Source organism: Anomalospiza imberbis, chromosome 4 (assembly GCF_031753505.1).
Source record: "Anomalospiza imberbis isolate Cuckoo-Finch-1a 21T00152 chromosome 4, ASM3175350v1, whole genome shotgun sequence".
Classification (NCBI taxonomy): Eukaryota; Metazoa; Chordata; class Aves; order Passeriformes; family Viduidae; genus Anomalospiza; species Anomalospiza imberbis.
The window spans coordinates 31,075,352-31,090,169 of NC_089684.1; the positions used below are offsets into that span (position 1 = coordinate 31,075,352).

At 39.3% G+C, this 14,818-nt stretch overlaps 1 protein-coding gene across 4 annotated transcripts in view; it reads right to left on the reverse strand.

Moving 5' to 3' along the window:
* Positions 1–14,818, reverse strand: part of SLC10A7 (solute carrier family 10 member 7) — a 138,353-nt gene that overhangs the window by 4,205 nt on the left and 119,330 nt on the right. For 3 of the 4 annotated variants that reach the window (XM_068187789.1, XM_068187787.1, XM_068187788.1), the window contains one exon: positions 1,811–1,956. In XM_068187789.1, the coding sequence (XP_068043890.1) occupies positions 1,811–1,956 (146 nt within the window). Of the gene's footprint in view, positions 1–1,810; positions 1,957–3,921; positions 3,988–14,818 lie in introns of those variants that run through there. The other variant, XM_068187790.1, reaches the window with a different exon arrangement.

Below are 14,818 nucleotides of genomic sequence, written 5' to 3' on the forward strand. Positions count from 1 at the left end.
TAATTAAGTAAGAATGTCACTGCAGTTGAGTACTGTGACTGGATAACTGCCTCCCCCTGCAAGAGAGACGCCAAAATGAAGCCAAGGTGTTTGTAGAAAATAAACATCAAGGGTGATGATGACATGTTTATTTTCAAAGCAGGAGACCATTATCCAGTCACAACATTCACTTCTATTATACTTATTGCAACTGTACCAGACCCAACCTCATTGATTTTTTTCAAAGAGTAATTAAAATAACATTTGTGAATAATACAGAAGACCAACTGAAGAAACTGCAGCAACAGAACAACAATCCCCCAAAGTGGTTCTACAGTGGCATTACAGTCTGCTTAGCACAGGAGGTTTATTTGATGCTTAATGAATAAGAAACTAGTGCTGGTGAACTGTAAATCTCTCCAGTATTGGTTGACTTTTCTGATGCTCTGTTTAAAGGCTGTTTTAATTTGCAGCAGCTGACAGCAGCCCCTAAAGGCCATTACTGCCCTGAGAATCAGGGAGGTCTGGATGAGCTCCAGCTCCACTCCTGAGATGCTGAAGAGAAGTCAGCATTGCAAGGATTGTTCTGTCATCAGCAGCATAAACTTTAGGCTGTCTTTCTAAAGGAATAGCATGGAATTTTCTTTATACCCCCTGTAAAGTCTCCTGACAATTTCTGATTAAAAGAAAAACAATGATTTTCAGACTGATGGATAATTGCCACTGGATTCTCAGATTTTCATTTTCAGATACTCAGATCAGTATATATTAACCAGGTCTGATTTCTGAACACAGTTTCTAAAAACGGAGAGTTTTCCTGCTTTTTACAGTTCAGATAACACATGAAAATCACTGATTTGGGGAATTTTATCATTCAAGATAGCGAGGTTACTTTAGTGGTGTGAAGCTGTAAAATGACAGCCACTGGGGTTTTGCTGAAAATTGGAAATATGAGTGTTAGCAATAAAATTTCTCCACTGCTAAGTGGAGAATGCAGGGTGCTGATGGAGCTGGGCTGCCAAAGGTTGCTTCAGTTGCTGCAGCTTCTTGATCTTTATTATCTCAGAACATTAAAAGATAGCATTCAATTCTATTTCATGGACTAGCTTTTTGCAGGGTGGTTATTCTGAGAACCTAACTGAAACCACTACAATAATTTCACATAGATCACAGGATGGCTGTCAGATGTCAATACCTTCAATTTGTACTGAAATAAGCATAATTTGAATCAGTGATGTTGATTCCAAACCCTCTAGGTTACAGTCTATAATCCTACAAGTTATCATGCCTTAATTTTGGCATGAAATGGGATAACCCAAACTGCTGTGGACTTTTTTTTAATAGACGCTATTGTAAATGGTGACACAAGTAGGGAGGGAAGGGGAAAAAAAGTTTTCATCCTGCTTCAATCCAGTTCAGAAAGCGTCCTTATTTTACCTCATTTCCCCAGCTCCCATGCCAGCCAACATATCTTTGTCACTTCTCCATAAAGGAGATCCAAAGCTGTGATTATTAGTCAGCTAATGGATGGAGACAATCTTATGGGGCATATTTTGAATTCATAATTTGAATGAATTTGTAACTTGAATTAACTGTAGAGGTCTAACTTCATGCTTTGAACTCTTTCACAGTCTTTTCAATCCCCTTTTCAAGCAGGATAAAGTTCTGCACTTTTATTTTGATACTGCTGTGATTATCACTGTCACAGAGGAAGCAAGGAAATAGAAAAATCCCAACCATAGAAGGAACCCCAGGAGTTTAGGACATGTGTTTAGGTATTTTTCCCCTCACAGTACAATTGCCATTATAAATCAAATCCAGCAATCCTTACCTTTTGCCTAGAAACCATCCAGGATTTTATCGTTGGTACCAACAGACTGCCAAGAAGGATCTGAGCAGGATGATAGATGAGCAAAGGGACAGAAATTAAGGACAGGTGTTCATAACCTGCAAATACTATCTTCAGCATGGGAATCCCTGCAGGCAGAAAAACAGCAGACAGACTCTTACCTCAGACTTTGAGCTCCAGATAAAAGCAAAGCATTTTATGTTGCACTGACATTTAACAATAAAAAAAAAGAAATCCCAAAAATCCCAAAATGAACTGAAATGTTTTATATATTAAAAATCCAGCCCAAATGAACAAGAACATGAATACAAAAAATACATGGCAGAGAAAGTTCTGTGGCAGAAAGGGTGGAGTAGGGAATGCCATAAAAGATCTTTTCTAAATATGCTAATATTGCAGTAAATAACTGCTGCTGAAGACTTGATATACAATATATTCTGCTATAGCGTGACTGTTCAGTTGCTGACCACAGTTTTGTACTGCTTCTTTACTACTTCCTCTCACTGGGCTGTTCTATGTTCGCATGATTGTCCTCCATCCAACCTGCCCAACTCCTGCTTGTAATCTTTGCAACCCTTCTTTGGTCTGTTCTCCACTGGAGGAGAGTCATGTTTTGCTCGTGCATTCCCTCCAGTTGGCGAGCATCCAAATGAGAGCCTCCCCTGCTTTGGTTGACCCATGAGATAGAAAAGGTTTAGTCAGCTGGGTGAGCAATATGAAGTGATCCTGCCCACAAAGAGTTAGGCAGCAGCTGGAGTACAGAAGTTGCTAGATGCTGAAACAAGTGAGTGCTAAGACCTAGAGATGGGCCATTTTTTCCAAGAGCTGCAATTTGCTCTCAACAGTGCTAATACTATCAGACATCTCCATGCACGATCTTCCTGCTTGATGATGTGATATGTAAAAATAAGTTTTATTCACTTCTGCAGTAATGAAAACAATTATACCTACTTTGAGCATATTACTGTTCAAAATTATCTGTTTATCTTGGAACTTTGCTACCATGCTTCACAAAGTGCAGGCGTGGACAAAATCTGCAACCAGTTCTGTCTTGCCTGACCAGATATTTGCACAGCTGCCAACAAGAACAGCTGTGATTCCTCAGAAGCCTCCTGAGAATGCACCTTATTTTCTCTCTCATCTTAAACGTCACTCTAGGAGTCCTCTGCCAGCACCAACCTTGAAGTGAAGCAGACTACACATGGTTTTCAGAGAGCTCATATGATTGTCTCATAGAATCACAGAGGGTTTGGGTTGGAAGGGACCTCAAAGACCATCTTGTTCCAGCCCCCTCCTACAGGGACACCTTCCACCAGACCAGGTTGCTCCAACCTTCATCCAGCTTGGCTCTGCCTTGTCTCCTTTCTCAGCAATGACAAAACATTGAGCTTTGTGCCACATACCCTCCATTTCCCCAGGAGGAATTGCATCAGATCAGCCAAAGCTGTCATCTTTATAGCAACTTTTCTTTATCTCTTGGATAAACTCTAATTCTCAACACCATTTCAGGTTTCCTTTAATAACATTGACCCCTCCCTTTGTGAGCAAACAGCTTATTTGTTGAATATTACTACTTCACCAGTGCCCCACTATTGTTGACATGTGTCTGGGCTTGCTGAAATCTTCATGATGTTTCACAGCACCATTTCTTGTAATTATTATTATTATTAGCTTCATCACATTACATCACTAAAAATCTCATGCCTACGCTAGTAGCCTTTACCTATGTATATGTTTGCAGGGATGGATTAATTTAAATAAATAAAGGCTTGCATGCTTTATTTCAGTGTTATAATTGCCTTCAAAACAACATAATGGACCTATCACACAATTGCTTATTATTAACACTAATTTCTGGGGCTTGGGAATAAACAGTATGTAGATAGAAATTAAATGGGCATTAGCATTATATTAAGGCACATAATTTACCTCAAATGCCCATCATACTGTTTTTGTAAACAGATAAAGGTTTTATTGCCTGTTTCTACATCTCAAATTGACCCTCGTGTGTCCTTTTCTATTTTCTAATCACAGAAAAATATACTAGAATGCCAAGCTATTAACATGCTGTATTTCTGTTTGTAAGACAGTACCTGGTGTTTTGGTAGTGCAATTTCATCCACAGATCCAAAAACATTTTAGAAAGCTGAAGAGGGCTCCTACAGAGAATCAGAAACACTACAGTGACTAGCCTAAGATCACACAGAAACTAATGGCAGAGACGTGAACAGAATGCATTCAAAGTGACTGAGACATGCTTTAGATAACTGTACATTTTCTGAAAGAAATAAAAGAAATTCCAGCTTCAAAGGTAAATTCTCTAGAGGAAAACTATTTCTGTAAACTAGGAAAAGAAAATTAAAGTTGTCAAATATAAATACAAAATACTATAATTAACGTGACAATATAATTAGATCACTGAAACAAAGAGGTTCTTAATTCACAGCTTGTTTAAATACATGTCACAACAACAGGTTCTTGGAAACTACTAATGTGCAATTAAAGTTCCTATTATTTACCAGGAAATGCTAACTGGTGAAAAGAAGAAATAATAATCATTTTTGCAGGTAAGGACTAGTCTAATGGAAAGAAAAGAAACCCAACCTTGTTGCCTTTTCATGCAATTTCTGATCTTTGTAATTCCAACTTTGCCGGTATGCAACTCTCTCAGAAAATATTTCGTGACAGAGATCCCCATTGTGTAGTCACAAATGCTTGTGTCAGTAACATTACCACAAAGCTAAACTAAACAGCATGAGTGTTATTTATTTTTAAAAACGCCATCTAAACTTTTTAGTAGCAATATGTAGTAGCTGCAAGCATCAGTATGACTGATGCCAATGTTTTCCAAACATATAAACCCATGCATGTAACTAATTAGGGGAAACATGCTCCAATAGTTACTTCTACCTCTATTAAAATGAAACACAAAAACACCTATATTTTTCTCATATATACACACACACACACACACACATATATATATACATGCATATATATACATATATACATACATATATATACATATATATATATTCACATATATAAACACTTGGGAGAAAAAAACACTGAAGGCTCATGCCACAAACACCCATTCATGCTGCTGTGGTTTATGGAGTTACAAACTTCCAGCAATCTAGTTCAACTCTCTGCCAAAGACCCTCACTCACTAAATATCATGAAACCTGAATAACAAAGTTGTCTTCTGTGCTTTGGTGCTAGGTTGGTGAGCTTTGCTCCACGTGGGGGTTTAACAAGCTTCCCATCTTCCTCCAAATAGGAGTGGGATGAGACAGCAGCACCTCACCTGACTAGAACTACAGAGAGCTGCAGCAGAAGGGAGAAAAAACAAAGATCGTTCTACAGGTATCCCTTTCAAACAAGATCAATGGTATTTCCAGCTTTTTACCCCAAATTTCCCTCTTCTCCTTTGCTTGGGTATGTTTCTCCTACCAGTGCTCCCCCATGTTCCCATCTTCCTACTTGCTCTTTGGTCCTGGTGTTCAGAGGTTCTTTTTCTATTTGTGTTTTCTCCATTCCTCCCTTTCTCTCCTCCACTCCCATGCATTCAGCCTCCAAGGGTTTGTTTCCCAAGACCTTTGATTCTACTCCATGCAGCCATGTAAGTTTTGGGTACTTCCACTAAAATCACTCAGCTCTGCTAAGGGCAGGGGCACCAACATCACAGTCCCACTGCAGCTGAGAGAAGAAGATAGGGAGCACGTTTCAGTTTTCTTCCTTTTTTGTGTCCTCACTCAGCTCTTTTTTTTTCCACATTAAGCCTTTTGCAAACCTGAGGAAAGCAAAGGAAACACTGTTTATCCTTGACCTTCAACAGCAACAAGGAAGAGTGAGAGCACTGCTCTTGCAGCATAGAAAGCCCTCTTTGCTCTCCATCGCTCCAGGGTGTTCCAGTTTGGCTCCAAGGCTGTAGGTTATCAGCCCTGGCCAAAGGCCACTGCTTCTCTAATAACCTGCTCAACTGAAAGCTACTTAATCCTTCCCCCAGTTTGCACCCAGTGTAGCCTCCCACATCCTCCCCTTTCCCCTTCGCTACTTTCACATTTCCTAAAAGGCCCATGAAAATATTATGCTGCACTTCACTACATTTAGTTAACTGTAAAATAATAATAATAATAAAAAACCCTAAAAGATTTGAAGGCATTTTAAAGATAATTTAAATATAGGACTCTTTTCATCTAGCTATCACTGCAGTAATATAAATGAAGCAAATTAATTTTAATGCTCCAAGGTTCTGATTCTGTGTCACTGTCACTGACAGGATCCAACTAGACTTTATGAGATGGCATTTGACTTTATGGAAGTGAGCACTATGCACGCATTTACAATTTTACAGGGACTTTAAGCTGTCATGCTGAAAAATGTTTATAAAACATTAATCAAAAAATGCCTCTTTAATACAATGCATTGTCTGAAAGATGTTAGAAGGCACATATTGTAAATGGATTCTTTTTCTGACTAAAGTAATTTCTACCAAGAGCCTTTCCCCACTGCAATACAAGTACGCAGTGTGGAGAGATAAAGAGCACTTTCTCAGCACATTACTACCTGATCCAAACACTTGGGAAATCACTAATGTACAGCATGCCATATTTCCATGTCACACATGACACATTTGTCTAAAATTACCCAACAGAGTTTGACATTGCAGCATATTCCTTAGCAGAGCTTTCAACTGACATCTGCCAAGTAAGAACTTCAAGTAGGAGCTTTCTTCCTCTAACAAGCAAGTAAGAGTTTTCTTTTATCCTATACCCATGACGGAAATGATAAAACAATAAGTACTGGAAATTAGGGGGTTTTTTTCTGTTTTAATATGTTTATTTTATGCTCACTGGATGTGTAAGCTCCCCTTAAAGCACTGTTTCATCATTTGCTGTTTTCTATCACATTGCAATGGTTTCAGAGAACTTAATAGAACATTTTTATTACCACCAAAACACAGGCCATTATCTCTCACAGCCAAAGCAGAATTATTGCTAGTGCTCTACTGCCATACTTCACTGTATAGGTTTTTTTCCCCTTCCATGTCTTCATAGCAAACAATTTATCCTAAACCTTTATTGCCTACATTACTGAAACACATTCCACATCACAAAAAGCTGCAGCATTTCTCCTCAGGAAAAGAGATTTGGGGCAAAACAGAGAGGTCATCCTAGGGCTATGGAACCAGCAGGCAGTCAGGAATCAGAATGCCAAAGAACCCTCACAAAGAGGCAGTGGAAATACTTGGAAGAAAAGCTTTAGCCTCTGAATTTTTACCCCTCCCTTGTACTTGTCAATGCATTTAAGAACTCTCAATTGCTACAATCTTCAAGTGCAATACACAAAATGAATCAAGTGCATGATGGTAGCTTCTCTGATGCTCTCCACACTACTCTCTTGCTGAAGGATCCTCTCAGGGATTGATGTGAAAGGAACATTATTGGTCAAACAGCTATTTCTTTTTTCATCTGAGAAAAGGCCTGTAAAGAGGGGCATATATTGCGCTGAACCTCTCCCAGGCTCCCAGAGAAGGGAGGGTCTGAATTTATGCTGCAAAGACAGTGCCAAATGAGCACCTGAAACTTGGCTGCTGAGTTTCAGAACAGCTCTGCATGAAGCCCAGTGGCTGCATGGTGGGAAGGGCTGGTAAGATTCAGTCAGTGCCCAATTTAGAGGATTAGAAAAGAGTTGTTCATGCAGAGAGCTGGCAGAACAGTAAGATACTGCTCATCTCACTTGAAAACTTTCTTAAGGGCTTCCCTGTTTCTTCCCAGGCAAATCATTGCTGTAATTAGTTTTGAGGAGACAGAAGGTCACATACTTTGCCTGTCCTCAGTGAAGCCAAACCAGGGATAGATGTTTCTTGCCCTTGTTCAGACTGTGCTATGACATACTGAGATCACAATAGAAAAAGATGCTTTTGACAAATTAACTGGATTCTTTTTCCTACATCCATGCCCTCTTCAAAGCACACCCTGAATTCAAGTTAAATGCTTTTCCCTAAGGACCAGTTTCTTTCAGATATGGGAATAGCTAAACGATACCTGACAACCTCTAACAATGCAAATATTTGTTGGCTACTGAGTATTCCCATTCCAGACAAAGAAAGCACCTTCCAATGTAATATGAGATCACATTACATTGCAGGAAGAATTGTGCCCTTTTGCCCACATACATGCTGTATGAAGAAAACTTCTGCTTAAAATGTTCTCAGGGACAAAAAAGACAATCTTTTTCAGTATGTTTTCATATTTCGGGTCAGTGACAAATGCAATGGAAAGCAAAAACCAGGCTCATGGAGTGGTACAAACACACATCTGAGGGGGAGATTACACAAGGGACTGTGGGATATTAAGAGACTCTGGAAGAACTGCAGGGGAAAACTGCAAAATGAGGCTGTCCTCGCTCAGTTTGGATGTGTGGACCCTAATATTCAAAAACATTTCCCTCTCTTTGGGAAAGAAAAATCCCCTTGCATTACATTAAATGGTTTACCTCTTTGCAGGGCTAGAATTACTGGGAAGGCTCTGCCCTTAATCAGTGATTTGGCCATATACTGGCATACAGTTCTGTGGGATGCAAGAATTTATGCTATGTTATAAGAGTTATATATATATATGCTATGTTATAAGAGTGGTTTAATAATTAAGTAAAGGAGGAAGAAGAGGAGACATTAATGAGAAAGAGTTACAGCAAAAGGAAAATCCTCTAACGAGAATTTTTAAAAAGAAGAAAACTTAATATGCTTTGAATGCTTTTGCTCATTCTTTTTCTTTACGTAACTGGCCCACTATACTCATACAGAAATCAGTAATTCAAATGCAATGTAAGTGCAGTTAACAGGGAACAGCACATCTTGATACTATCAAAGTTTTAAGGAAATAAAATTGCAAAAGCTGGGAGGAAGAGAAAGAAAGCACAGTTTGTCTGTTTCTGGGGCTTCAATGGGTGCATTCAGATTGGAAGTGATGTTTAATGAACAGCATAGGCAATCCTACCAGCTGCTAACAATGAAACATTTAACACCAACAACTGAAGACTGGCGCCTGAAACTCCAGAACACCTCCACCTGGCTGACAATATGGTGGTAGGAATTAGTTAACAGGGGATTCAGGAATGATTTGAACACTGTAAGTCATTTTTCATATTCCTTATTTGGCACCACAATTTGCATGCAGCAATGCCGTAAGCCCACACTCACACTTCAGCGCTTTTTTTATTGCTTGGATACCAGCTCACTCTTCATACATACACCTCCTACTCAAAGCACAGGCAGCAAATTGATAATGAATTACAAATTTGCTATCAATAACTTAGCTACAAAGTTAACAGAATTTTAAATCTTTTTTAGAGGTTTAGTACAGGAAACCTACTAATGAAAGGAATTCTGGACAAAGAAATGGACAAGTAACCTAAGCCCACAAAGTTGAGATTTGATTAATTTGATTCTTTCCTTGAACGCTACTGCCCTTCCACACACAGCTAAGGTTGAGATTTCACAGTATTAAAGTCTTTATTATATAGATTTATCTACACATATTATTAAAAACATTAAAAACATGTTTTATAGTTTTTCTTATTACGTTTGTAAAGACAGGCAGGAAAGGTTTATGCTCCAACCTGTTTCATACTATCTTTTCATCAGATTTTTTTAAAGTGTTTTCTCCACCTGTTGTCGCTGTAAAGCAGGACGGTAATGAGAACACTCCAAGTCAAAGGCTAGAGAATGAATTCTGATTTATTTCAAATGCACCACTCTATAAATAGAGAATATTGTGTGGACTAATTTCATTGGTCTTAGAGTAACAACATCTCACACCATTGGTGTGCACTGAATGACGCACAGTGGCAGAACATATCTGTAAACAATGTGAACAACAAGACAGATTAGAGAATTATTTACATTCCTTCCCAAGTGTCTCCCAGGCTCTCACCTGGTTAGAAAACCTTCTTTTTCTCTCTGCCTGAACTGAGAATATCCACAACCTGTAACCTTGATGCAAAGGAAAACATGTTACACAAATTCATTATAAATAGTAAAAAAGGAAAACCCTTCTTTTCATAAAGGAAAAACCTATATTTTTTCCTTTATTCATCTAATTTCTGTAGCCAAAAAAAGAATATATGAGGCCGGAAAATCTTACTGCTCCATTTGGGAAGGCATTTTAAGACAACAGCTTCCTATACCTAGAAATCCTATGGGATGCTATCTCCTATTCTAAAACTCTGTGGATAGGGTTCTGTGCTTGCAGTGGTCATGGCAGCTTTTAGAGCTGGATCCCTGCTCCAGACTACCAAACTCTCCTGCAATAGGAGATTTCCAGATTTCGCTACTGCTGTTGATTTCTCACATCTTCGCACCCACTGCTTTAGAAGTGTCTGGAGTCAGCAGCTCAGACTGGCTGCCAGAAGGTGCACTGAGAGAGCAAATGTAGATACAACTCTCTCAGGGAGACTCAACATCATCTTCAGTAGTCACCAGCTTTACTATGGGTGACACTCGTAGCCTCTGCCAGCTTGAGGTAAAAAAAACCCCAACTTGAGTCATGTCCAAACACGGATCTTCCCAAGGGTAACCTGTCAGCTGTCTACTGAATATAATGCAGTTTCTTAAAGTAGATAAATTAGCTTTAACTGTTTTAGGTGGAGAAGGAGAGCTCCTGTGTCATTATCATTTTACAGATGGATATGTGTGTTTACTTTTTTTATTTCATTATAAAGAGGTGTGAGCTTGCTGTCATTAAAAACCTGCAATCTGGTTTTTAGTGTCTGATCCAATTACGTGTGCTTCTGGAAAGACACACAACCAAATAAATAATTGGAGAGGTGTAACTCTGAAATGACAATTGTTATTCATCGATCTCTTTCTGCAAGTCGAGATTGAGAGACATAAACTTCAAGTGAATGAGATCTCCTGGGAGAGATTCTTCAGTTCAAACACAGTAAACAACTGATGTCCTCTGATGCACATTTTAGTACTGCTGCAGGCAAACTTTCTAAATATTAATAAAAAACCTATACAGATGAAAAGGAAGCCCTGGGAGCTGGTACAGAATTTCTCGCCACATTCTAGGTCTAATCAAGGAAACATATGTTTCAGGTCAGAAAGGAAAGGAGATTCCCTAATTTGTTGTAGTATTTCCCCTTCTAGAATCACAGAAAGGTCAAAATTTACTAAATTGCAACAGATTAAATGTACTAGATTGTGATAGCTGTGGTTAAAAAAACCAAGGGAGAGACAAGTATTCGGTGCCTAAAAGCCACCATAACTCCCTGGATTATGCCATTTTCTACTGTCAGACTGGCCTGCCAGCACATTTCCCTCTGCAAAGTTCAGACCCAGGGATGCTCTGCTCTGAAGGAGGGAAACAGGGGCCAGCCACATATGAGTAACGAGAGAAAATAAGATTGATGCTCTGGCCCAGAGCATCCCAGTGACCACAGCCTACCCAAAACTGTCAGTTTTGACTTCCTGTGCAGACAGTTCCCCCACGTGAGCGATGGTGTAAGTATTGCAGAAACGCTTTTGTGTGCAAGACAGTGATTGGTATGCAAGCAGGAAACACTCACCCTATTCCCAGTTACAGAAATCTTCTGTCTATATTTCAGTTTGCTAATATTTATATAGGTAAACATACCTATATAAAACCTTGTATTATATATATATATCCAGATATACATGGTTTTGCAGTGTACTGGAAATAGGTAACAGCATTTCCCAGGCATTTTTTTGAGGTCTGCTGAGAGAGAAGACATGACAGTTACTTGGTGATAACCTGACTGATAATACTGATGGATAAGAACCAAATGTTGGCTCTAGAAGACTGCCAAACTAAGAAATATGACTCACATGCCTACAAAAGAAAGATGCTAACATGAGAAAAGCGCAGTAGATCAAGATACTTCTGTTCTCCTCACTGTCATATCATGTAACACAAATCCTTTGATTCTTATTTTTCCAGAGACAGAGAGGAGAATCACAGAGCTGAGGAAAATGCCCAAACAATAACCTGCTGTTCCTTCCAAGCAAATGCTGGGCAAAGACTGAAGTGATGAGAAAAAGATTTCATTTTGGCCCAAAGAATCACTGTATCAAAACTTAAAGAAGGTTCTAGCAGTCACTAAGCCCACTCCTGAGGGATCTCAGAAGCAGAAATGAGAGAGTTCCTAACTCTCTGGGCAGCAGTGAGGGGTCCAGACACAGCCTTTAGAAGACACTCATTCTTTGAAGCATTCTCCTCCCATCAGCTTCCCTTCTGCCCTGAGGGTCAGCACCCACCAGTTCCCAGGCAGAGGAGTAGCTGGATCATTTTTACTTACATCACCCTATCAGACACCCAGGGAAGCAATGAGACTAAAAGCCTGTAAAAGATACAAATGCAAATTCAAGTGCTACCAACACCAAGAGGTATGACAGAATGTAGAAAATCTCCTGTCCAACATTCATGGGAAAAAATCTGAAGGTAAAAAACAGCATCAAAAGTCTTACTCTTGAAAACTTTCAGAGAGCAATTAACCAGGATTATTTTCTATATCTTTATGTGAAAGGCAGAGGACCTTGATGAATAACTGCCTTAGAGGAAAGTTCTCTGCCAGGAGCAGAGAAAAACCACTACACTCCAAAAATACCAGAGAATAGCCTCAATTCTCGCTTAGGGCAACACACGTGATTTTGCCACCCTACCTTTCTATTACAGAATGATTAAGAGATGCCTCCTTTTTTAAATCATCCACCTTTTATCTTAGCACAAGTTAGAACATTTTAGCATTTTTCTATGTAAAGGAGAAAGGTAATTATCACCAGACAATAAATGGATTAGTACAGCATTTCAATATATTATTTATCCTGAAAAATCTTATAAGGTGATATCTGTAGAAAGCATGACAGAAAACTATAGATACCTGAGAGCAGAATGGAGCTATATGTCAGCATGATGCCCGCTGTCCCACTGTGCAGCTGGGCAGCTCGGGGGAAGGCATGGGCTGATTAATCCACAGCCTGAATGATCCCCTCACAGACATTCCCCTCTGAATCCACTTGTGCACTACATCAGGCTTTTAAGAATTGTTCAAGTACACGCCATTGCTCAAGTACTTGAGCAGTAAGAGGCTGAATATTTAAAAAATAAATTTGAATTAAATTAAAACAAGACAAAAGAAAGTTGTTGTTTTGGCTTTTATTTCTAGAATGAACTCTATTCTTGCCTGAAAGTTATTTGGTAGGCTAGAAACTTTGACTGTATTACTTGAAGGGCTTCATGGTGAGAGAACTGCTACATTGCTGAATCCAAATGAGGAAAAATACATCCTCTATCACAAACAATACCCCAATCTTATTATTAGGTAGGGATATTTTTGCTGTTTTGTTTTACCAATCTGCTGTTCATCATACCTCCAGTATTAATATTTGCACCTGTGGTAGCCAAAATAGGTAACAGTATTTTGATTTTGCTGATAATTTTACATAGTAAATACCAAGAATTAAATAAAATATATGTGTTTTGACAATCCTGAATTTTCCTTTCAGAGTTGTAACTTCTAGCTAGCAATTCACTCTCTGAAAAAAATAAATTAACGTTCTGTATTTGGCTGCAACTTTTGTGTAAGTGCAAGCAACAACTGCAGTATTTTTTTAAATGAGCTACAGTGATAGCTTTGCACTTCCTTGAGGCCTCTTCTCTTCTCACTGAATGAACTCCAGGGAATGGCATCATGTCGGGCTTTCCAGATGGATTATGTGAAGCCATAGCTCAATGTCATTTTCAATAGCAAGGCTCATAATTAAAGGTCAAATAGTCACTTCATCTGCAATCAATCAATAGAAGAAGTACTAATACTAAGTACTAATCAATCAATGGCAAATGCACTAATAAAAGCCATGCATCAAATGTCTGCATATGTGTGTGCTCTCATGTACCTAGCATATATGTGAGCAGGGAGACGGAGAGAAAGGGAACAATGTGGGGGTGAAAATGCCAGAGGCCATTGTGGATACTATATTGATCTTGGCTTCCTTGCAAGTTTATATCCTGCTTCGCTCTTTAGGTGAAATGCAAATAAACATTGGTTTTTCTGCATGTGTGATGCCCTTTATTCAAAACCCTGCCGAAGCACCCACCTCTATGCAGAGGTACTGGTTTGTGCTCCCAACCAAGGAACACAAAGGCACCTACCCTGTGTAATTTGTCCTTACACAAACACACCCTGCACTCTGATCTTTGAGACAAAAAGTGTGCCAACTGTTCTGTCTACAAAATAAGACCCAGCACATGGGAGCAGCACTCATCTCTGTGTAGAGCAAGCACTTATTCATGGATGCAACAGTGGAAGTGGCAGTTGGCCTCATGAGCATGCACTGCATGGGAATTAGCTGGTTTCATAATATGGTGTGGGAGAAAGTGACTTACAAAAGTCTTCTCATGCCTCTCCTATTACCACTTCTAAAGCTTTAAAGCTGTCAGCTCTTCTCCCACTTTAGTTGGTGCCATTCTTAGCTCCCCAGGGAATGGGCCAGACATACCTATTTGGAGTTTCACCTGCCAAGCTGAGAGAAATCAGTTTCAAAGCAAAAGAACAGGTGTTGGGGGGTCATTTATGCACTACCACTGGAATCTTGAAGACAAACAAAGCAGAGCTCCACAACAGATGTGAAATGAGAGCGTGAGCCGTGTTTGTGCTTTCCGGCATTGCAGTGACAGAGGGAGAAGGAACATAAGCGAGCAGAAGATCTCTCATTGCATGTTTATAATAAACACCTATGGACAAGCAGAAATGTGCCAGAACAGCAAAAGAGTATAGGCCAAAATGCCTGTGTTTATCTTGTTTCTGCTAAGACCAGGGTGGACAGGGAAAGATTTAAGAGTCATTCAGAAACTGCTAATCCTTAAAAATGAATTAGATCTACTCTGTGCCCACCTTCAGTGAAGGAAAGAATGCCTCCTGCTCTGGTTAACATATCTGTTTGCATCACCAGCTCAGGCACAT